Raw genomic sequence first — 21,949 nt, forward strand, 5'->3', positions numbered from 1 at the left:
CATTTGAGAAGCTCTTTTATTATCCTCAAAGAAGTCTAAGATAAAGTCACTCAATAACACTGCTCAACTTGGGTTAGTTGTCTACAAAGAAGAGGGAACGTTCAAGTGATTGGTTAGGATATTCTGGTTCAAGTATCAAGGGAACCCACTTACAAGCAATAGGTCTTGAGCTGCAATCCTAACAGTGTAGGAGAAAGTATCATCATCTTCATCTTCAACAAACTGTTGGGGGTTGGCTGTCCATACTTTAATCTGAAAGGATGATGCAGTTAGGTCTTTGTGAGGTTGCCAATCTGGTTCATATGTTCCCTTTTTTCATCCACACACCCAGAAGATTTCAACCTTTTGTTTTCATTTATTATTATTTTTTAAAGATTTTATTTTTAAGCAGTCTCTACATACAACGTAGGGCTTGAACTCACAACCGCGAGACCAAGTGTCACATGCTCCACTGACTGAGCCAGCCAGGCACCCTCTTTTGTTTTTATCTTGAACGGAACTCTAGCCTCAGTCTTTTCTCTTTGATGTAGAGAAGTAAATCCTTTACCAAGGCAAGTAACAAAAGTTACTGCTCTCTAGTAGACACTGAGCTGATTACTAGTTCTCTGCTACTTTTAACCAGCTTTCACTTTCTGATAGATCAACTTTGAATATATTTGACTATATTAGGCCTGATGGAATATTTAATGTGAAAATTATGTCGATTCTTGTGCTATTTATATAAGAGAGGCATTATCTTATTTTTTTAATGCTCCTTTCTAGTCTACTGACCCAACAACCAGGCTAATGATCTCTATATGTCAGTATTTATAGAGAAGGAATAGATTCTTCCAGAAACCAGGGTCTTTGGTTAGTGGTAGTATGGAAGCAAAAGTAAAAGTATTCGCAAAGTCCAATTATCTAATATAGGAGTTAATAAAACCACAGAACCCAGAGATTTCCTAGAGGGGCACCTGGGTGGCTCAGTCAGTTGAGCACCTGACTTCGGCTCAGATCATGATCTTACGCTTTGTGAGTTTGAGGCCCACATTGGGCTCTGTGCTGGCAGTGCAGAGCCTGCTTGGGATTCTTTCTCTCTCTGCCCCTCCCCTGCTTGCATGTGCACCTGCATGCAGTCTCTCTCTCTCTCTTGCAGAAATAAACAAATATTAAAAAAAAAAAAAAAAAAAAAAGCTTTCCTAGAACTTCACATGAAGTTATTCTTCTAGTGTCTATTTTTAGAAATAAAACTGTTCACTTGACCTAGATCTCACATTCAAGTTGCACTTTCTAAAAAGAAGCTGGTAACTGTCTCCCAAATATCATTTACCTGTTCCTCAGTGATTTGCATGTACAGGATTATATAGTAAATCAACTCAGGCAAGGCTTTCTTAACAGTGCTTTTGAATTTGCTATTTTCTAGGAGAGCATGGACAAACTCAAAAATGCTAAAGACGAGATTTTCAAAGCCCAGGACTTCACCTACAGGAAATACACAAGAGAAGATTTTAATGACAAGCAAACAAAAGGACAGCATGTATGCTGGAAATGAACTACATTATCTTGGTAAATTAATGAATATTTACAGTCCTTGCTAATTTTTATTCCCAAGGGAACAAAGAGGGACGCTAAGGAGTCAAAGAAAGGAACTTTGAGAATATCAAAGATTCTTTGGTTTCTTAAGCAAAAGAATCAGAAACACTGAATATATCTTCCAGCATGTCTATTTTTGATTTGAAACACTTAAAAAATATTAAAACAGAAATGAAAATATCATCTGCCACAAAGAAGTAGGCTGGACTTTAGATGGCCTTTAAGGTATCTCTTCTAAATCAGAAATTCTATTTTATGAGATTTATGCAAATGCCTTTGAGGAACAGATTAAAGATTTTCAATGTCTCATTTCCCCACATCTAATACACTGAAAGGAAACTCAACTAGAAAACTTAACTTACGAGAGTGAAGCCTCTACGTTACCGCTATTATCTGTCTCTGGCTTTTTTCCTTTCCTAGAGCCCTTTCCTCACCGAGTGGTGTATATGTTAAGATCAGATAAACTACATACCATCAGAATCCACAGGATCTTCTACTTCTTCTGTGTAATTTACTTCTGTCCTCACATAAGTATGATGAAGAGTAAAGAAATAGAATTTGGAGTCTGCTTTACATATATTCTACAAGAGAATGTTACACATTCCAACACTAAGAGCAGATACTTTAAAAAAGTCATTTAAAAAAGTGGAGTCATATGAATGCAAGACCCAGTGCTAGATTCCCAACTACAGGTGGTAGCAGGTCCCTCAAGCTTTCTGAAAAGGATATAAAGCTGCACTCTCAGTTAGGGTGTTCCAGACAATAGGCAGAATCTGTTGCATGGAGGACACCATGTGCTTTGGGAAGTTTTTCACCAGGGCTGTCACTGCCTGAGAAATTACAGAGAAAAAACACCTGAGAGTTACAAGTGATGGAGGAGAAAAACCAATGATTTCAGACCATCCTCTAAAACTCCAAGTACCTCAACGGTAGTAAATATTTACCTTTAGGACTTCCATCTTAAACCCACTGTCAGATGTGGGGCCATCTGGTATCTGGAGGGCCTGAACAAAGGCCTCTGTGAACTGCTGCACCACAGGAAAGATCAGAACTTTGGCTGCACCCTGGTAACAAACCAGTCAATATTGAACATACTTATAAATCAATGGCTTCAATGCACATATCAAACACCAAGATCTGAGGCATCGAAAGAATTCTCTGGGCTCAGGTTCCAATCAGAAAAGTACAGCTATCAAGTCACTGGAAGTGCTACCCAAGATTTCATATTTCCTTCTCTAACACCTGCAGTTCCTCACCACGGCCTTCTTAAAAGTTATTGTACAAGACCAACTTTTCAAAACTACTTTGGAATGACAGGGATTGGTGTTTTTCAGCTAGCTTTGTCTCATGTGAGACCAAAAAAAAAGGCTATAAAAGAGTAGTCAAGTTCTGGGTGATGATTAATATGAAAAGATGCAGGATAAGGTGTCAGAAGAAATAAGGCTCAAATGAAAGGAAACTAAATTATATACAAATGTAATCAAAATGTTAAATGCAACCACAATTAGCATGCATTCTGGTACTCTTGAAATGAAATCAGTCACTGCTGTGCCTCCAACAGAAGGCATAAAGATTTTTAAGCATGAAGTCTGTTAGTGACCAAAAGGCTTCCTTACCTTTTCCAATTCCTCCATGTTACAGATCATATGGGCACAAGTGGTAAAAATCTCCACAGCTCGGGAGCGGGTTCGAATACCATACACCTGGGAAAAGTTACAGCAGAGCCCTGAGATAGGTATGTCTGTGTCTATGTTTGCATATCTGGGGTCAGAAGAAAAACTAGGACTTCTCAATCTGACATGGGACTGGATTCCTAGAGATCGGAAACACCATCCACTCATATCCAGCAGATACGGATATTCTCTGTAATTCAGAGAATAAAAGCCAGCAGAACGTTAGAATTCACTGGAATTAGCCTATATATGTAGGCCTCTGTGGTCTGATTTTATTAAAAATATTAGGCTTGGCACTGCTTGAAATCTCAACACAGTCAACGTATTTCTTTCAAAAGATAGACCCTTGACTGGGGGCAGAGTGAAGTAGGGAGGTTAAAACATTACCCACTGGGCACTCATAGTTTATTGTGAATGAGTCACCATTTGTATATACGGTAATCAAACACATATACAGTATATTATAAACCTATTATGGGCAATGCAGTGATAGACTGCTTCCACACAGTTGACTGAGGTGCCGTAACGAGGCAGGATGCCGTAACGAGAGGATAGAGGGAGCACAAAGCACTAGGTGCTCAGGGGATGCAGGGTGCCAGGAGCTATGAGATCATAATGTGAAGAAACAATGCAGCTCTCTCACTCCCTTATCAAAGGCTGGCCCCTGCAGTTATATGTGAAGGTTCTAAGGTTAACCCAGATTCAGATCTCTGCCCGTTCTGGTCTTTAGGTGTGGGGATCGCCGCAAATATAACAGTCTCCCACACGAGATGTGGAGGCTGACCAGAACCTAAGCAGCTCTTACTTGCTGTGATCCTGGAGCTGAGATTGCATACCTCGGCCATAGTGAAGATCTTATACATCTCTGGGAGGATGACAGGAGCAACAAGTGGCATCTGTGTGTCTGTTACTTCTCGAGTGAATTCTACAAAGAAAAACGGAGTACTATAAAAAATACTGCTTTATAAATATGGAAGTGGGAAAATTTTCACACTGCTTCTAAGTGGCAGTTCCCAAGCAGATAGCATACAGGTAAAGACACAGGCCTGGTGGTCTTATTCTGGGGAAGGAACAGTAGCAAGAGTTATTATTTGTTAGAAAGGGAAAGAGAATAGCACAAAGATACAGGAAAATACGTACGATTGAGAAAAAAACCTTTATGTAAACACTGAGAGAAAATCTCTAAGAGCTGCATAAAAGTCCTTGTAAGGTCACCTTAGGAAAATCCTGTATTAGTCTAATTTATACCTGATCGTCAACATCCAGATGCACTTTAAGGTGCCTTACATTTGATTCCATTTTTAAAAAAAAATTTTTTTTAAACATTTATTCATTTTGGAGAGTGAGAGAGAGCACGAGTGGAGGAGGGGCAGAGAGAGAGGGAGACACAGAACCCGAAGCAGCTCCAGGCTGTGAGCTGTCAGCCCAGGGCCTGATGCGGGGCTTGAACTCACGGACTGTCAGATCATGACCTGAGCCGAAGTTGGATGCTCAACCGACTAAGCCAACCAGGCATCCCTTTTTGGTTCCATTTTTAATACTCTCCCTTGGTGAGTTGTTTTGATCCGCATAATAAAACATATGCAGGCTTACTAGGCTTCAACTCCACTCTGTATATGTTATTCTTCCCAGTGAATGACATTTATTGACCTAGAAGCCAGAGGTTGCTGCTCATTGGAAGAGAAAGGATTTCCACCATACGAATGTGGCAAAAAGCAACCTATATATGAAATGAGACTTGAAGAAGGTGAGAGAAATAGAGGTTGTGTCTTTCTCTTCACTTTCTGCACAAGGCACTGGGAAAGGATGAAGGGGTCTCATGGGGTCCCGTGGGTCTCATGTTACTAAAAATGTGAAATAAATACAAGCCCCAGGGTTCCAGTGTTTGTTCACTTTTTCTGCTGCTTTTCCTGGCAATTCCCCATTATCACTATAGAAATGGAGCTAGTGAACTGGGACATTTTTCAGGAGAATCTGCAACTAGAAATGCATGTCGGCACTTTCAAGGTTAATATACCCCCCAAATTTTGGGCAATATCAATCTCCAGAAGTCATATGAAGATCATGTATTCAAGACTGAGTCTTCTTTACTAGCTTGGTTTCCTCCTAAAGAATAAATTTTGAGCTCTGAATAAAATAAATGTTCTATTTTCTTTAGAAATCCAAAGAAATTAGTCCAAACAAATGTGATGAATAGCAGATTAACGAAAACAAATTTTATGGAAAATGTAGTTTAACTTAATCCTACTAATAAATTGCTTAATCACATTTTTTGCTCTCCTATAAAATCATTCCTAGTAGTCTCAATTAACACTTAAAATTTTTTTTTTTAATGTTCATTCATTTTTGAGAGAGACAGAGACAGAATGCGAGTGGGTTAGAGGCAGAGAGGGAGACACAGAATCTGAAGCAGGCTCCAGCTTCTGTCAGCACAGAGCCTGATGCGGGGCTCCAACTCACGAACTGTGAGATCATGACCCGAGTCAAATTCTGATGCTTAACCGACTGAGCCACCCAGGTGCTCCCCAAATAAGTTTTCTGAGGTCACTCAGCAAGTTAGAAAAGGGATAAGACACGGGGAAGATCTCAATCTCCAAACTTCTTTGAGATTGAAGAAAAAGCTGTAGCTGTGGTCAAATATATTTAAAAAAATTTTTTTTTAATTGTTTATTATTGAGAGACAGAGAAAGAGCATGAGCATGGGAGGGGCATAGAGAGAAGACACAGAATTTGAAGCAAGATCCAGGCTCTGAGCTGTTAGCACAGAGCCTGATGTGGGGCTCAAACTCACTGCGAGATCATGACCTGAACTGAAGTAGGATGCTTAACCGACTGAGCCACCCAGGTGCCCCTGTGGTCAAATATTTCAATCCTTAGCTGCTATGTTTGCATTTCCTTTACACCATTAGTGTTAGTTACTTTTCATTTAAAAATAGATAAGCTTAATGGAAAGCTTATTAAAGGGAGACTGGTATAGTACCTTTTTTTTTTAATGTTTTTTAAATTTTATTTTTGAAAGACAGAGACAGAGAACGTGCACACGTGCGTGTGAGCGAGCAGGGGAGGGGTAAAGAGAGAGGGAGACAGAGGATCCGAAGCGGGTTCTGTGCTGACAGCAGACAGCCCAACATGGGGCTCAAAATCCTGAACTGCGAGATCATGATCTGAGCTGAAGTTGGATGTTTAACCAACTGAGGCACCCAGGTGTCCTGAGACTGGTATAGTATCTTAAAAAACACTGAAGAGAATCAGTCCCATTTTCCTATGGTCTCCTGTTCACACACCAATGTCCTGCTGTCTTTACGCATGCCTGAGTTGCTGTTGTTGGAACACAGTCTATTCTTGTTTGAAAATACGTGAAGCAGCTATTTGGGAATGGAGGTTGGCAGCTATCATCTCATGTCTGCTGACTCCAATAGAAAACAATACACATTTCCCGCATAGTTCTTTCCCTGTGGCTGACAGAAAAGTGATCTCACTGAACAGTGATTTCCTTAGTCAAGCACAATGATGGTTCTACAGTATCCCAAGTATGATAAATGTACAACCACCTCTCTCCTCTAGATTTTTTAGAAAGCTGAACTTTGTGTTGGAAGACTGGAGGGGAACATGCCTTTTTCTCTTAGTAGAAAACATAGCTGTTAACTGATATTCTGGCACCATGAAGTTTTAAAGAATCCTAGAAGGTTAATTCCATGGAAAGGAGTATATATGAAGTCACCTGAATAATGAGTCGTACAAGAGAAGCAAGGGAAATAATAAGCAGGGAAGTGAAAATCTGAGCGAGGAATGTTTTGAATATAGTGGGCAGTTGAAAAAGGGAGCAAAGATGTGGGAAGAGGAGGTCTGAAACAAAAGGGGATGAGGAATTTGCTTTTGGACAGAGAATTGCTATTATTTACCATGAACAGAACATGAACTAGTAAAACTGGGACTAGATGCCACGTTCAATAAACTGAGAGTCAAGAAAAGTAGAAATGGTATTCATAACTAGGTAAGAATACATTTCCGGTAAGTTAGCAGGTCACAGAGAAAGAGAGAAGATATGGGCAGACATTTCACAAGCCTGTCTGAGCAGAGGGGAAATATGATTTCCAAAAGACCAACAGAAGGTTGCTAATGTCCAGGAAAGGATTCCTTGAAGGCAAAATAGAGTAGTGACTTCCTCTAGGGGGACAGGAACCAGAGAAGAACTCGCAAAGCTGGGAAACTCCTACCATACCTATATGGTATGAGAGACCATATCCTTCTGTGAGGGATTAATAGATTAATCAAGCTTAGACAAGATATCCACCAAATCTGCTTGGATTAAAGTATTTTTCTTCAAGTATTTTTATCACCTTCTTAGAACAGAAAGAAAGAAAAGATACCAAACACTTGGTCTAAGCTGACCAAGTGAAAGTCAGAATCATATATTGTTTTTATCTTCTTTGTTATATTCCTATAAAGAATGCTGTTTGACTATTCTTAACTTTGCGTTGGTTGAACTAAGTAGAAAATGAGTATAATAATGACAATGATCATAATGGCTAAAATTTACTGAGTGCTTACTACTTCCAAGTCAGTTATTAAATTTTTTTTTAATGTTTTTATTTATTTTTGAGACAGAGCATGAGCAGGGGAGGGGCAGAGAGAGAGGGAGACACAGAATCCGAAGCAGGCTCCAGGCTCTGAGCTGTCAGCACAGAGCCTGACACGGGGCTTGAACTCACGGATTGTGAGATCATGACCTGAGCTGAAGTCGGACGCTTAACCGACTGAGCCACCCAGGTGCCCCCCAAGTCAGTTATTACACGAAACAGTTTATGTGGATTTATTAGCTCATTTAAACTTACCAAAAGACCGTGTGAGGTAAACACTGTTATTATCTTCATTTTATATACAAGAAAACTGACTCTCAGGAGACTAAGTAACTTGGGTCAAGGTAAAACCAGAATATGAACTGAAATCTGAATCCTCAACTACTATGCTATTACTCTATCCTCAAGGGCTAAGGTTTCATAGTAGTAGAAATAGTAAACCACGTGATTCCCTGGAAAGAGTCAAGGGAGCAGGAGGACAGATAGACATGGGGATAAAAACTAGGAGGGAGGAGGAGCATCAAGTAGAGCTATAAATTTCAGTTCTTACTGGTCAGAGCCATTCTGTCACGTAACCTCTTGTAAGTGTTCTTGGGATCCAAGTACCAATACCAGGGAATAGCTTCTAATACCTGTCAGCACTCGCATGGCTCCATGGACTGCATTTAAATCTCCGCTCACCAACATCTCCATGAGCAGGTTGAAGAGCTGGGGCCAGGCTTCGGGCCAGTCCCAGTGGGCAATGGCTGACACCGCATAGGCCACACTGGAGCGCACCTTACTTATTGATTCTCTCAACCCATTGGGCAATAGCTCCCGGATAACAATTTTTGCCTGCAGAGGAGAAAAGCCCACCTGTCATTAGACCAGGTTATAAGTGACTGGTAGAGTCCCATCCAGTTTACGTGTTGAAAAAGCAACGCACACGAGGTATCGCATATCTATCAAAAATTCCAATACACAAACTTGACAAATTGTTCATTTGGAGAGTTCATCTATTATCTCTAAACTTATGCGGTCCATTACGTTAGCCACCAGCTACATGTGGCCCTTTAAATTTAAACGAAAATGAAATGCAATAAAAAAATTCACTTCCTGAGTTGCAGCAGTCACATTTTAAGTGCTCAACACCCTACGTAGCCAGTAGCTACTGTACTAGACAACACAGATACAGAATATCTTCATAGCTACAGAGTTTCAATGGGCAGTGCTACCCTAGACCTTGTACCTCAGAGTTTCTTGGGGGCCCAGAATGGTTGCATAGTGCTGTACTAAGTAGAACCATTGGTTCATTTAATCCTCAAACAACTCTTTGAAGTTGGATTTCTAATTCTAATTTTAGATATTTAGGAAATTGAAGCTTAGAGGTTAAAATACTCTTCCAATATTCTCATGGCTAGTAAAAGGCAGAACTGCAATGTGAACACAGGTCAGCCTGATACTCAGGTCTCTTACCTACAGTATGTTGCCGATAATGCCAGCTACCAATCAATCTCCTTTTCTGCCTTTTGATTGCCCCATGTTGTCAAAGATTGGTGACAGCTCAATCTCTTAAGATGGCCCTCTCACTCCTTACAGGTGGACTAATCAAGTAACTCTCCTTACCCTTTCTGTAGTTTCAGGAGGCCTAAACTTCTCTGACTGGGCACACCAGTGAGTTTCCACATATTGCTTCAAAATGACTGATGCCAGCTGCGAAGAGAATAAGCCAAGTAGTACAACAAGAAAAAGACTTTCTTCATATATACAAATCATATACATACAGACGGCCTAATACATTCATTTGAAGTATATCTAAATCTGGTACAAAATCCTAGGTTATTTGTAAATTGGCCTTATTCTTTCTCTTTCCAATAAGAAAGTTTTATTACCAAGTAAAAGGGAAATTACTTACAAATTGGGTCAATCAGTCTGGACTTACCTGACGGATTGCCAGTGCTCCCTGGGGATCTACGGTCAGCTCTGCCAGGTGAACACCAAATTCTGAAAGAGAAAATTTTATTTTGAGTCTAAAAACACCCAGGAAAGCCATAGCAACTTACTGAGCTTTAACTCTGATGCCAACAAGAAAGATTTCAGAAAGGGGACTGATTCATTGCTTCTAAAAGTGGTGATAACTGCTAAGATTGATTCTTCTAAGTAGGAGAAACAAACAGGCTAGGCTGTAGGACATGGCTGCCTACAATGAATAGTTCCAGCCCTCTCACTTCTTCCAATCTCTGCATAGCATCTTCCAAGATGGCAACATCTTCCTCTTAGACCAATGAATATAGTATCTAATTGAAAACCAGGACTATCTAACCCCAAAGAAAAATTAAAAAGTGAGATTTCAGGAGTTGTTCAGATATCCGCTACTAGATAAGAGATGATTAAGTATAAGAAAATCTGGCTTTAACAGGTTTAGTCTTAAAAATATAACTGTTGTTTTACGTGAACAGTTTCCAATAAGCAATGTAAGCAGTAAACCTGAAATGCATATTGAGAGATGTGTATCTCCATGTATGCCACACTTTACCTTAAAAGAGCTACTAAAAATAAAAAATAAAATAAAGAAATGCATATTGAGAGACTAAAAACAATGCTTACTCCCACATTAAAATTCAGATCCTTCAATGCTTCAATGGAATCCATATTAAAATCTCAATGATGGTTTTTCCAGAAACAGAAATCCTAAAATTCATACAGAATCTCAAGGGACTACCTCAAGTAGCCAAGACAATCTTGACCAAAAAAAGAAAAAGAGACCAAACCTGGAGGACTCACACTTTCTGATTTCAAAACTTACAACAAATCTACAGTAATCAAAATAATGTGGTACTGGCATAAAGTCAGATAATATATAGCAATGAAAAGAATAGAGAGCCCAGAAATAAACCCTCACATACATGGTCAAATGTTTTTTGACAAAGATGCCACAGTCATTCAGTGGGAAAAAGGCAGCTTTCAACAAATGTTGGGAAAATTGAATATCCATATGCAAGTAAATTAAGCTGGACCCTTATCAAATACTATACACAAAAATTAACTCAAAATGAATCAGGGGAATAAATATAAGACTTAAAACACTTAAAATCTCAGAAGCAAACACTGGACAAAGCTTCATAACCTTAGATTTGGCAATGATTTCCTGGATATGATACCAAAGGCAAAGAAAGAAGAAAAAATAAAATCAGACTTCATAAAAAGTCAAAAATTTTGTGCATCAAAAAATACTTCCATACAGTGAAAAGGCAACCCACAGGACGGAAAAAACTATTTATAAATCATTTGTCTAAAAAGTGGGGGCGGGGGGGTACCTGACTGGCTCAGTCAGTAGAGCATGCAACTCCTGATCTTGGGGTCGTGAGTTCAAGCACCACGATGGGGTAAAGTTTACTTAACAAGAAAAAAATTTTCTAAAAAAAAGCATTTATCTGGTAAGGGATTAATATCCCAAACACAGAGAGCTGAAATTCAACAACAACAAAACAAACAACCCAATTCAAAAATGAGCAGAAGACTCAAATGGGTATTTCTCCGAAGAAGATATATAATGGCCAACAGACACCTGAAAAGACACTCAACATCATTAATCACTAGGGAAATGCAAATCAAAACTTCAAGATGCCACCACACACTCATTAGGATAGCTACTACCAAAACAACAGAAAACAAGTACTGGGGAGGGTGTGGAGAAATTGGAATGCTTACACATGACTGGTGGGAATGTAAAATGGCATAGCTGCTGTGCAGAATAATACAGTGGTTCCTCAAAAAATCAGAAATAGAATCACCATAAGATCTAGCAAATTCCATCTCTGGGTATATAACCAAAAGAACTGAAAGCAGGGTCTTGAAGAGAGATTTGCATATCCATGTTCATAGTACCATTGTTCACAACAGCTAAAAGATAGAAGCAACCAAGTGTCTATCCAGAGATGAGCAAATAAAACGCAGTATATATATGTACAAGGGAATATTATTCAGCTTTCAAGAGGAAGGAAATTCTGCAATATGATACAACAACTGCTAAAATAGGTGAATCTTGAGGACATTATGCTAAATAAAATACATTAGTCACAAAAAGACAAATACTATATGATTCCATTTTGATACGAGTACTTAGAGTAGTCAAAATCATAAAGACAGAAAGTTTAACAGAAGTTGCCAGGGGCTGGGGGAGGGGAAAATGAGGAGTTACTGAATGGGTTTACAGACTGTCAGTTTTACAAGATGAATAGAATTGGTGGTGACAGTTGTGCAACAACGTGAGTATATTAAATACCATTGGACTGTGTACACTTAAAGATGTTAAAATGGTAAATATTAGGTGTATTTTACTACAATTTTTTTTTTTTTTAAAAATTAGATCTAATTTATACTTGTCAAATGAGGAAGAAGAATGTAAGACCAAGAGGGCACCATAATTTTCACATCTCACAGTCTAGGGCTGTGCTATCCAACATGATAGCCATCACTTACAAGTGACTACTGAATACCTGAGATGTGGCTAGTGAGAATTGACATGTGCTGCGAGTGTAATATCACACTGCAAACTTAGTATGAAAACAAAATAATGTAAAATATTTTAAGTAATGCTTATACGGATTACAAATTGAAATACTTTGCACAACTTAGGTTAAATGAATAGTTTTAAAACTTAATTTTACCTTTTTCTTTTTACCTTCCCAATATAACTTTTAGAAAATTTAAAATTTCACCTGTGACTCCCATTATATTCCTACTGGACAGCACTGTTCTAGAGACTGAATGGTAATTTTTCAGAGGTGTTCAGTTGTGGTAGGTGCACCAGTTACGACAGGTGCATCATTCCTATTTGCAGGGAGCTGAAGAGGCTAAGAACACAGGTTAGGCAAGTTTAGGCTCAAATCCTGAAGCCACTGTGTCTAAGCTTAGAAAAGTTACTTATCTTTTCTAAACCCCAGTTTCCCCATCTGCAAAATAAAGATAATGGTATCAAGTTACCAAGCAATCCTGTGAGAACAACACATGGCACATAGTAAAAACTTTAAAAATCAGTTATTGTGGCAATCCCTATAAAAATTCCAATGGCGTTTTTCACAGAAATAGAACAATCCTAAAATTTGTGTGGAACCATGAGAAACCCCAAAGAGCCAAAGCAATCTTGAGCACGAACAAAGCTGGAAGCATCATGGCTCCCTGATTTAAAATTAATTTACAAAGCTATAGTAATCAAAACTATGGTACTGGCATAAAGGCACACAGATCAGTGGAACAGAACAGAGCCCAGAAATAAACCTATGGTTAATTAATTTAGGACAAAGGAGGCAAGACTATCCAAGGGAAAAGGACAGTCTCTTCAATAAATGATGCTGGGGGGAGCCTGGGTGGCTCAGTCGGTTAAGCACTGGACTTCAGCTCAGGTCATGATCTCATGGTTCGTGGGTTCTAGCCCCGCGTCGGGCTCTGTGCTGACAGCTCAGAGCCTGGAGCCTGCTTCAGATTATGTGTCTCCCTCTCTCTCTGCCCCTGCTCAGCTCATGCTCTGTCTCTGTCTCTCTCTCAAAAATAAATAAGCTTAAAAAAAAAAAATTAAAAAAAGAATAAATGATACTGGGAAAACTGGACGGCCACATGCAAAAGAATGAAACTGGACCACTCTCTTACACCATACACAAAAACGAATTCAAAATTAATTAATTTACTATTTGATTAATTCAAAGTTAATTAAAGACTTGAATGTAAGACCAGAAACGACGGCCACATGCAAAAGAATGAAACTGGACCACTCTCTTACACCATACACAAAAACGAATTCAAAATTAATTAATTTACTATTTGATTAATTCAAAGTTAATTAAAGACTTGAATGTAAGACCAGAAACCATAAAACTTCTAGAAGAAAACATAGGCGTTAAGTTTCCTGACATCAGTTTTAGCGATGACTTTCTGTATTTGACACCAAGAGCAAAGGCAACAAAAGCAAAAATAAATTAAGTGAGACTACAGGCATACCTTGTTTATTGCACCTTGCTTTACTGCACTTTGTAGATACTGAGTTTTTTTTTATGAATCGAAGGTCTGGGGCAACCCTGTGTAGAGCAAGTTTATCAACATTTTTTTCAACAGTATTTGCTCACTTTGTGTCTCTATGTCACATTTTGGTATTCTCTCAATATTTTAAACTTTTCCATTATATATATATAAATTTTTTTATGTTTTATTTTATATTTAAGAGAGAGAGAGAAAGAGAAAGAGAGAGAGAACGATCAGGGGAGGGGCAGACAGGTGGAGACAGAATCTGAAGCAGGCTCCAGGCTCCGAGCTGTCAGCACAGAGCCCAACGCAGGGCTCGAACTCACAAGCAGTGAGATCATGACCTGAGCAGGAGTCAGACGCTCAACCGGCTGAACCACCCAGGCGTCCCTCCATTATTATATTTGTTATGGTGATCAGTGATCTTTGACGTTACTACCGTAATTGTTTTGAGGCAACACAAAGTGTCCATATAAGATGGTGAACTTAATTGAAAAATGCTGTTATGATGACCCTACTAACTGGCCATTTCCCCTTCCCTCTCCCTCTCTTTGGGCCTCCCTATTCCACCAGACACAACAATATTGAAATTAGACCAAATTAAACCATGAAATAACCTCTAAGGGTTCAAGTGAAAGGAAGAGGTGCATGTCTCACACTTTAGAAAAAGCTTGGTGAGGAAGGCATGTCAAAAGCCGAGAAGCTGAAAGCTAGGCCTCTTGTGTCAGCTAAGCTGTGAATACAAAGAAAAAGTATTTAATGAAAGCAAAAGTGCTACTCCAGTGAACACTCAAATGGTAAGAAAGTGAAACAATCTTATTACAGATATGGAGAAAGTTTTAGAGGTCTGGACAGATCAAACCAGCCACAACATTCCCTTAAGCCAAAGACTAATCCAGAGCAAGGCCCTAACTCTCTTAAATTTTATCAAGGCTAAGAGAGGTGAAGAAGCTGCAGAAGAAAAAGTACTGATCTGTAGGGCACCTGGGTGGCTCAGTCTGTTGGGCGTCCGACTTCGGCTCAGGTCATGATCTTGCAGTTTGTGGGTTTGAGCCCCGCGACGGGCTCTGTGCTAACAGCTCAGAGCCTGGAGCCTACTTAAGATTCTGTGTCTTCCTCTCTTTCTGCCCCTCCCCTGCTCATGCTCATGCTCTGTCTCTCTCTGTCTCAAAAAGGAATATTAAAAAAAAAAAAAAAAAAAAAAGTTGGGAAGTAACGTACAGCATGTCAGCTATGGCTAATAATACTGTATTATATATTTTAAAGTTGCTAAGGTAAGAGAATAGATCTTAGAAGTTCTTTTAATAAAAAAACAAAAATTCTATAATTAAAATAATAAATTGTGCTGGTATTGCTTTTATTGCTCATAGTGAGTACACTGTTTGGCTTTCCTATCTCTGTAACTAAAGTTACTTTCCATGGTGAATTCTAACTATCACAATTGAGTTTCACTGAAATAGCCATCCAAAGGATATTTATGCAAAAGAAAGGCTTAATACCAAGAAAAAGTCACCCATGCAGTGTTTCATGTTCAAGGCTTATCCAAGTACACAGGTTAAAAGCTACTGAAAATGAGCTATGTCTATGTATTTTTTAAATGTTTTATTTTGAAATCCTTTTTAGACTTAAAGAAAAGCTGACAAACAGTACATAGAGTTCATGGATACCCTTTACTCACGTTCCTCTGATATTAACAACCTACACAACTGTGGTTCAATGATCAAAACCAAAAACTAACATGGGTATAATACTATTAACTGAACTACAGACTTGACTGGAATTTCACCAGTTTTTTCCCCTTATTGTCCTTTTTCTGTTTCATGATCCAATCCAAGATCCCATGTTGTATTTGGCTGTCAGGTCTCTTCAGTTTCCTCCAATGCATGACATTCTCTTATTGTCTTTTATGACCAGAACACTTCCAATGAGTAATGATCAGTTACTTTGTAGAATGTGTCTCAATGTGTGATTGACCCAAGTTTCCTCATGATTAGACTGAGGTTATTCATTTTAGACAAAAATATCAGAGAAGTGATGCTGTGTCCTCAGAATATCCTATCAGGGAATACATAATGCTGAAAAGTTACTGGAAATGTTAACCATGATCACTAACTTGATAATGTGCAGTCTACTGGGTTTCTCTACTGTAAAGGTACTGTTTTTCCCTTTTAATGATAAAAATCTCGGGAGAGATACTTTGAGATTATGATAAAATCTTGTTTCTTCTTATACTTTCACACACTGATTTTAGTATCCATCTGTGGATCCTATTGGCAAACATTATCACCGTGTTGTTTGCCTAATGGTGCTTTTGTATTTATTTTCTTTACTCTTATTAACTGTAATTCTTTTCTAATGAGGAACTGTCCCTTCTCCTTTCTTTATCCAATTATTTCTTTACACCAGTGTGGACTCATGTTATTTATTTTATTCTATAGTTTTAAGCCAGTACTATCATTATTTTGCTGCCCAGATCATTCTACTTAGGCCACTGGCACTCCTTTCATTTGGGCCCTGTATACTTCTCTACACTCCCATCCTTTTTACAGCACTGCCTTTTGTTCTGATATCACAAGATATTCTAGGCTTATCTTGTATTTTCCCTGCGTAAGCCCTGGTGCTTATTTTAGTGGGGAATACTATTTAGAAACCAAGATCTGGATGCTAGGTGTGCTCAATGCTACTGGGGTGTCACTGCTCCTAGGCCTTCTCAGAGAACACCACGAGGAAATCTATGTATGTATACTAACATATACCTACACATCCACCCATCCATCTGCCATCCATCCATCCATCCATCCACCCATCCATCTACTGACACCGCAGATCCAATGCCATGTCAATACAAAGGTTCATTCTACTTTTCCTCTTTTCCTGATGTAATTTTTTCTCTGGCTCTCATTTTCTAAAATAAGTTTACCTATTCATTTCAATCTTAGTATACACATAAACTAATTACAACTATTAACTCATACTCTTGTGAAAAACAGATGTATTAACTGGAGTACAGTTTTTGTGAATAGTTCTTTTTGACTTTAATCTTACAATATGCAGTCGAACCACACACTATTTTCCAAAGTTACTTGGATTCTTTTCTCTCCCAACACCCAATGATACTTAGGTTATTCATTTGTAATACGGTCAGGTTCATTTGTTACTACTTCCATTTTGGGCCCCCTCTACCGTTTGATTTTAATTATTTATTTGAGAGATACTTCTACAATTCTCAATCAAAGCTACACAAAAAGGAGTATTATAAGAAGTGTCGCTCCATCCACATCCCTATTAACTTCTTTCCACCTTTCCTCAACCCACTCCATGTAGGTAACCAATCAGCTTCTGGTTTATCTCTCCTGTATTTCTTTTGCATTAATGAGCAGATACAGGTGTATTTTTTTACGTCCTCTTATTTACACGAACAGTTGTTTATTATATTCTTTTATACTTTTTCTTTAAAAAAATATTTTTAATATTTATTTTTGAGAAAGAGAACGAGTAGGGGAGGGACAGAGAGAGGGAGACACAGAATCTGAAAGAGGCTCCAGGCTCTGAACTGTCAGCACAGAGCCCAACACGGGGCTCGAACCCAAGAACTGTGAAATCATGACCTGAGCTGAAGTCAGACACTCAACCTACTGAGCCACCCAGGCGTCCCTGTACTTTTTTTTTCAATTAACATTATATTCTGGAAATCATTCCACATCAGTTCAGAGATTCCTCATTCTTTTTATTTATAGCTGCATAACATACCATTGTATAGATGTACTTCATTCAACCTATTGAATCAACCACTGTCCTATTCATGAATGTATATAATGTATCAATGTATATAAAGGCAGTTACATTGCTTCCGATATTCTGCTTTTATAAACTATGTTGCAGTAAACAATATGCATTTTTATATTGTTGAAGGTGTACCTTCAACCCCAGAAGTGGGTCTGCTGGATCAAAAGGTAAGTGCATATACAGTGCGGTTAGGTATGGCCAAATTTTCCTCCAAAAGGACTGTACCAATTTGCATTCCCACTAGTAATGTTAAGAGTGTTTCTTGGGGCGCCTGGGTGGCTCAGTTGGTTAAGTAGCCGACTTTGGCTCAGGTCATGAGCTCACGGTCCGTGCGTTTGAGCCCCGTGTCAGGCTCTGTGCTGACAGCTCAGAGCCTGGGGCCTATTTCAGATTCTATGTCTCCCTCTCTCTGACCCTCCCCTGTTCATGCTCTGTCTCTCTCTGTCTCAAAAATAAATAAACATTTAAAAAAAAAAAAAAAGGAGTGTTTCTTTACAGCCTCACCAACAGAATGTGTTACTATTTTGCCAGTCTGACAGATAAGAAATGGTTGTTTAATTTCTCTAACCACTATAAACCTTATTTGTATGTTTGAGTCCTTTTTTGGTGGGGGGGGGGGCTGGTGGTCTGTCTGTCCATATCCCCCTCCCATTTTTCTACTGGGTTTTTGGTCCTTTGTTACTTAAAAAAAATTTTTTTTTACACTTTAATCTTGTTTTATCTTCATAACAAGACTGTGAGGTAGGTAGGCAGGTATTAAATCATTGGGGAGATTAAGTAGGGAGCTATGGCTCCGAAAATTTAACAGATTTTGTCAACATCTAAAAACTAGTCTGAGTCTCTGGTTTCAGGTCTGATTGTAAAGGCTATTATGGACCAAATCAGTTGAAGACAGACCTTGAAGCTTACTCTGCTATTCTCCATGTTGTCCCTGATCCTTCCATTCCAGGTTCAGTCTTCAGGGGCTATCTTCCACAGGCAAGACTCAATGCAGAGGCACCCAAGATAGTACCATTCTCTGTTCTGGGGCTGTCCACGGAGATATGAGGAGGAAAACAAGACTTTTACAAACTGCCCACTGAGGAATGAAGGTTAGTTCCAGCCTTCTGCAGTTACCTCACCCAGAAGACCAACTCTTTGAATGTATGATTCAGAAAAGATGGTTGGATCCAGCCAGTTCACAACAGTGACAGACTCATAGAGATACACATATCATTCTGCTTAAATATACATCTGCAAAACACTAGGCCCCAGAAGATCTCCATGCCAAATACTCTCCATGGACTCACAATGGGTAAGTTAGTTCATGCTGTCTAGGCCTGGGATTTCTGGCAACCAGCAAGGGGCCCAGGGGCTGCCGTACCTTGGAGCCTCTCAGGGAACCAGGGTTCCTCTGCCAGGCTGCCCAGAGGAGAAAGATCCAGCCCCCTCTTCAGAGAGAAGGGTGAGCATCAGCAGCTTTTCCTGTCGGTACCCCAAAGCAGCAAAACAGGGCAAAGGCTGAGGAAGAAGACTTCAATGCACACCCCTCCATGCGGGGTCACATCCCTGCACCAGGAGTTCTCAGCATACACAAAGGTTTTTGCTTGTTGCTTCTTAACCACAAGTGATGGCATAAAGGTCTTCTGGAGGGGCTGGCATTGAGGTCTTTTAGGAACATACTTTGACTCAATCCTAGGGGTGGGCCATCAGGAGGGGCAGGGGACTCAAAATGACTCAGACTCCTCCAATGGATCCTGTTTAGCAGGACCCTGACCTCGTTCCAGTGGGAGAGATCCTGCTTGTGTTCCTGGGAGGATAAAAAGATGTGAGCTAGTTCTGCTGGGGCCTCTAACAGCCTGGGAGAATTGGTACTAGGCACCCCTACCTTTAGGGGTAAAGCTGTCTCCTGTGTGTGGCTGAATAGTCTGTGTATCTCACTTGCCTGGGGCAGGAGAGGTGGAGGTGAAGGGGCCCAGCCTGGCTCCTTCTCCTCCTGCGCTTCAGGATTCCCTGGGGGCCTCTGCGCCTGCAAGTACAGCTGCTGGAGTCTTGCCATCTGCTCCAGCTCTAGGCACAGGTGTTCCAGGTAGTAGAAACAGGCCCAGGCTTTAGGCCCCAGGTTCCCCACCACCTCTGCTTCTTCCAGGTCTGCCTTTAGGTCAGTTTCTGCCACAGTGGCCTCCTGCTCCCTTACTCCAAAAAGGGGCATTTCGCATTCCGCCTTACTTGGTGACTTTAGGGAGTGATGGTGTGACATGCTGGCAGGGTAAGTCGAGGGTTGGTGGGACAGCTTCAGCACCTGCTCCAGCCTTCAGCCAGCTTTCACCTGGCCTGGGTGGGCAGGACATTCCTTGGCAGCAAGGGTCAGGGGCTCATGGTTCCCTATGTGCTCCAAGTCCAGAGAAGGTAACTGACTGAGAAAGGCCCAGTGAGGTGGCCTGGGGGCTATCTCCAACCACCATCTCTACTCCTGAGTCCCAGGAGGCCTGCCTCCTGAGACCTCTCTACTCACCTTTCCCCTCCCGAGAGTCTAGTGAGCAAGCTGGGCAGTAGCCGGGATCCATCTGTAGGTGCTGCTGACTCCTGGCACTAAACAGCTGCATGGCAGGTTCTTGACAACCTCATCTACCATCTCTGCACACCTTGATTTTCAGGCCAAACCCTTTCCTGCTACCCATAGGTCCTCTGGGTTGCTCCCTCCTAACCCCATCCTTCTAGATAGCACCCTCATCCCATTCTTCTTTCCCAGATACAGACAGGGAAACAGAGTCCCTAGTTTTTAAGAGTTCTTTATACTGGGATGCCTGGGTGGCTCAGTCGGTTGAGAGTCAGACTCTTGACTTTGGCTTAGGTCATGATCCCAGGATTCTGGGACTGAGCCTTATGTTGGGTTCATGCTGAGCATGCAGCCTGCTTGGGATTCTCTCTTCCTCTGCCTCTCTACCCTGCTAGTGACCTCTCTCTCTAAAACAACAACAACAGAAACCCTAAAACTATTTTTAAGAATTTGTTTATTTTTGAGACAGACGTAGAATGTGAGCAGGGGAGGGGCAGAGAGAGAGGGAGACACAGAATCGGAAGCTGAGCTGTCAGCACAGAGCCTGATGCAGAGCTAGAATGAGGAGCTAGAACTCACAAACTGTGAGATCATGACCTGAGATGAAGTTGGACAATTGACTGAGCCACCCAGGGGCCCCCAAACCTCGAAAACATTAAAAAAAAGAAAGAAAAAGTTCTTTATATATTAAGGATATTATCCTTTTGTCTGTGTATATGTTATGAAAAATTTCTCCCAGTTTTTCAGCTGTCTTTTGACTTTTTTTTAATGTTTATTACTTTTTTGGGTGGGGGGAGAGAGCGAGAGAGAAAGAGAGAGAATGAGTGGAGGAGGGGCAGAGAAGAGGGAGAGAGAGAATCCGAAGCAGGCTCCAGGCTCTGAGCTGTCAGCACAGAGCCTGATGTGGGGCTCAAACTCACCAACTCACGAACCAACCATGAGATCATGACCTGAGCCAAAGTGAGCCCCCAGGCGTCTTTTGACTTTTTATATGGTGTTTTTTGTCATGCAAATTAAAAACATTATTTTATGAGTCAGACTTATCAATCTTTTTTTTTTTTTAATTAAAAAAAAATTTTTTTTTCAACGTTTTTTATTTATTTTTGGGACAGAGAGAGACAGAGCATGAACAGGGGAGGGGCAGAGAGAGAGGGAGACACAGAATCGGAAACAGGCTCCAGGCTCTGAGCCATCAGCCCAGAGCCCGACGCGGGGCTCAAACTCACGGACCGCGAGATTGTGACCTGGCTGAAGTCGGATGCTTAACCGACTGCGCCACCCAGGCGCCCCACTTATCAATCTTTTATTGTCTCTGAATTTCGAGTTACAGTTAGCCTTTCCTTATGCCAGCATTAAAGAAAAATTCACCTGTATCTTCTAGAATTTGTACGGTTTCATTTAAAAAAGAATTTTTTTTTTTACATTTATTCATTTTTGAGACATAGCACAAGTGGGGGAGGGGCAGAGAGAGAGGGAGAGATAGAATCTGAAGCAGGCTTCAGGCTTTGAGCTGTCTGTCAGCACGGAGCCTGAGGCAGGGCTCGAACCCACAAACCGCAAGATTGTGACCTGAGCCGAAGTTGGACGCTTAACCGACTGAGCCACCCAGGCGGCTCCTGTACAGTTTCATGTTTTAAATTTTTAGGTTTCTAATCTATTTGGAACTTGTTTTTTTGTATGGTATGAGATACTGATCTGATTCCAGATACCTACCCAGTTGTCCTAGTACCCTTTATTAAAATGTCCACCTTTACCCCAAAGACTTGAGATGTCACTTCTATCTACATTACATTTCCATAGGT

General features: G+C 40.3%; 1 protein-coding gene and 1 pseudogene across 2 annotated transcripts in view; both read right to left on the minus strand.

Annotated features, from left to right (window-relative positions):
• The window catches only part of IPO9 (importin 9), a 56,615-nt gene that overhangs the window by 26,641 nt on the left and 8,025 nt on the right, over window positions 1-21,949 (minus strand). The window contains exons 2-11 of the mRNA XM_025920985.2: window positions 9,747-9,808; window positions 9,431-9,517; window positions 8,458-8,659; window positions 4,082-4,170; window positions 3,189-3,275; window positions 2,517-2,636; window positions 2,302-2,402; window positions 2,045-2,103; window positions 1,310-1,461; window positions 154-252 (exon numbers count right to left, since the gene is read on the minus strand). Coding sequence (XP_025776770.1) covers window positions 154-252; window positions 1,310-1,461; window positions 2,045-2,103; window positions 2,302-2,402; window positions 2,517-2,636; window positions 3,189-3,275; window positions 4,082-4,170; window positions 8,458-8,659; window positions 9,431-9,517; window positions 9,747-9,808 — 1,058 coding nt within the window. The remainder of the gene's footprint in view (window positions 1-153; window positions 253-1,309; window positions 1,462-2,044; window positions 2,104-2,301; window positions 2,403-2,516; window positions 2,637-3,188; window positions 3,276-4,081; window positions 4,171-8,457; window positions 8,660-9,430; window positions 9,518-9,746; window positions 9,809-21,949) is intronic.
• On the minus strand, window positions 9,444-20,268 carry LOC112857919 (uncharacterized protein C8orf58 pseudogene; annotated as a pseudogene). The gene is made up of 4 exons (XR_015246367.1): window positions 20,233-20,268; window positions 18,506-20,094; window positions 9,747-9,808; window positions 9,444-9,517 (listed from the first exon to the last, which is right to left on the minus strand). The product of XR_015246367.1 is annotated as an uncharacterized protein C8orf58 pseudogene (transcript).

Source organism: Puma concolor, chromosome E4 (genome assembly GCF_028749965.1).
Source record: "Puma concolor isolate L17-30 chromosome E4, mPumCon1.1.hap2, whole genome shotgun sequence".
In the NCBI taxonomy this organism is placed as follows: Eukaryota; Metazoa; Chordata; class Mammalia; order Carnivora; family Felidae; genus Puma; species Puma concolor.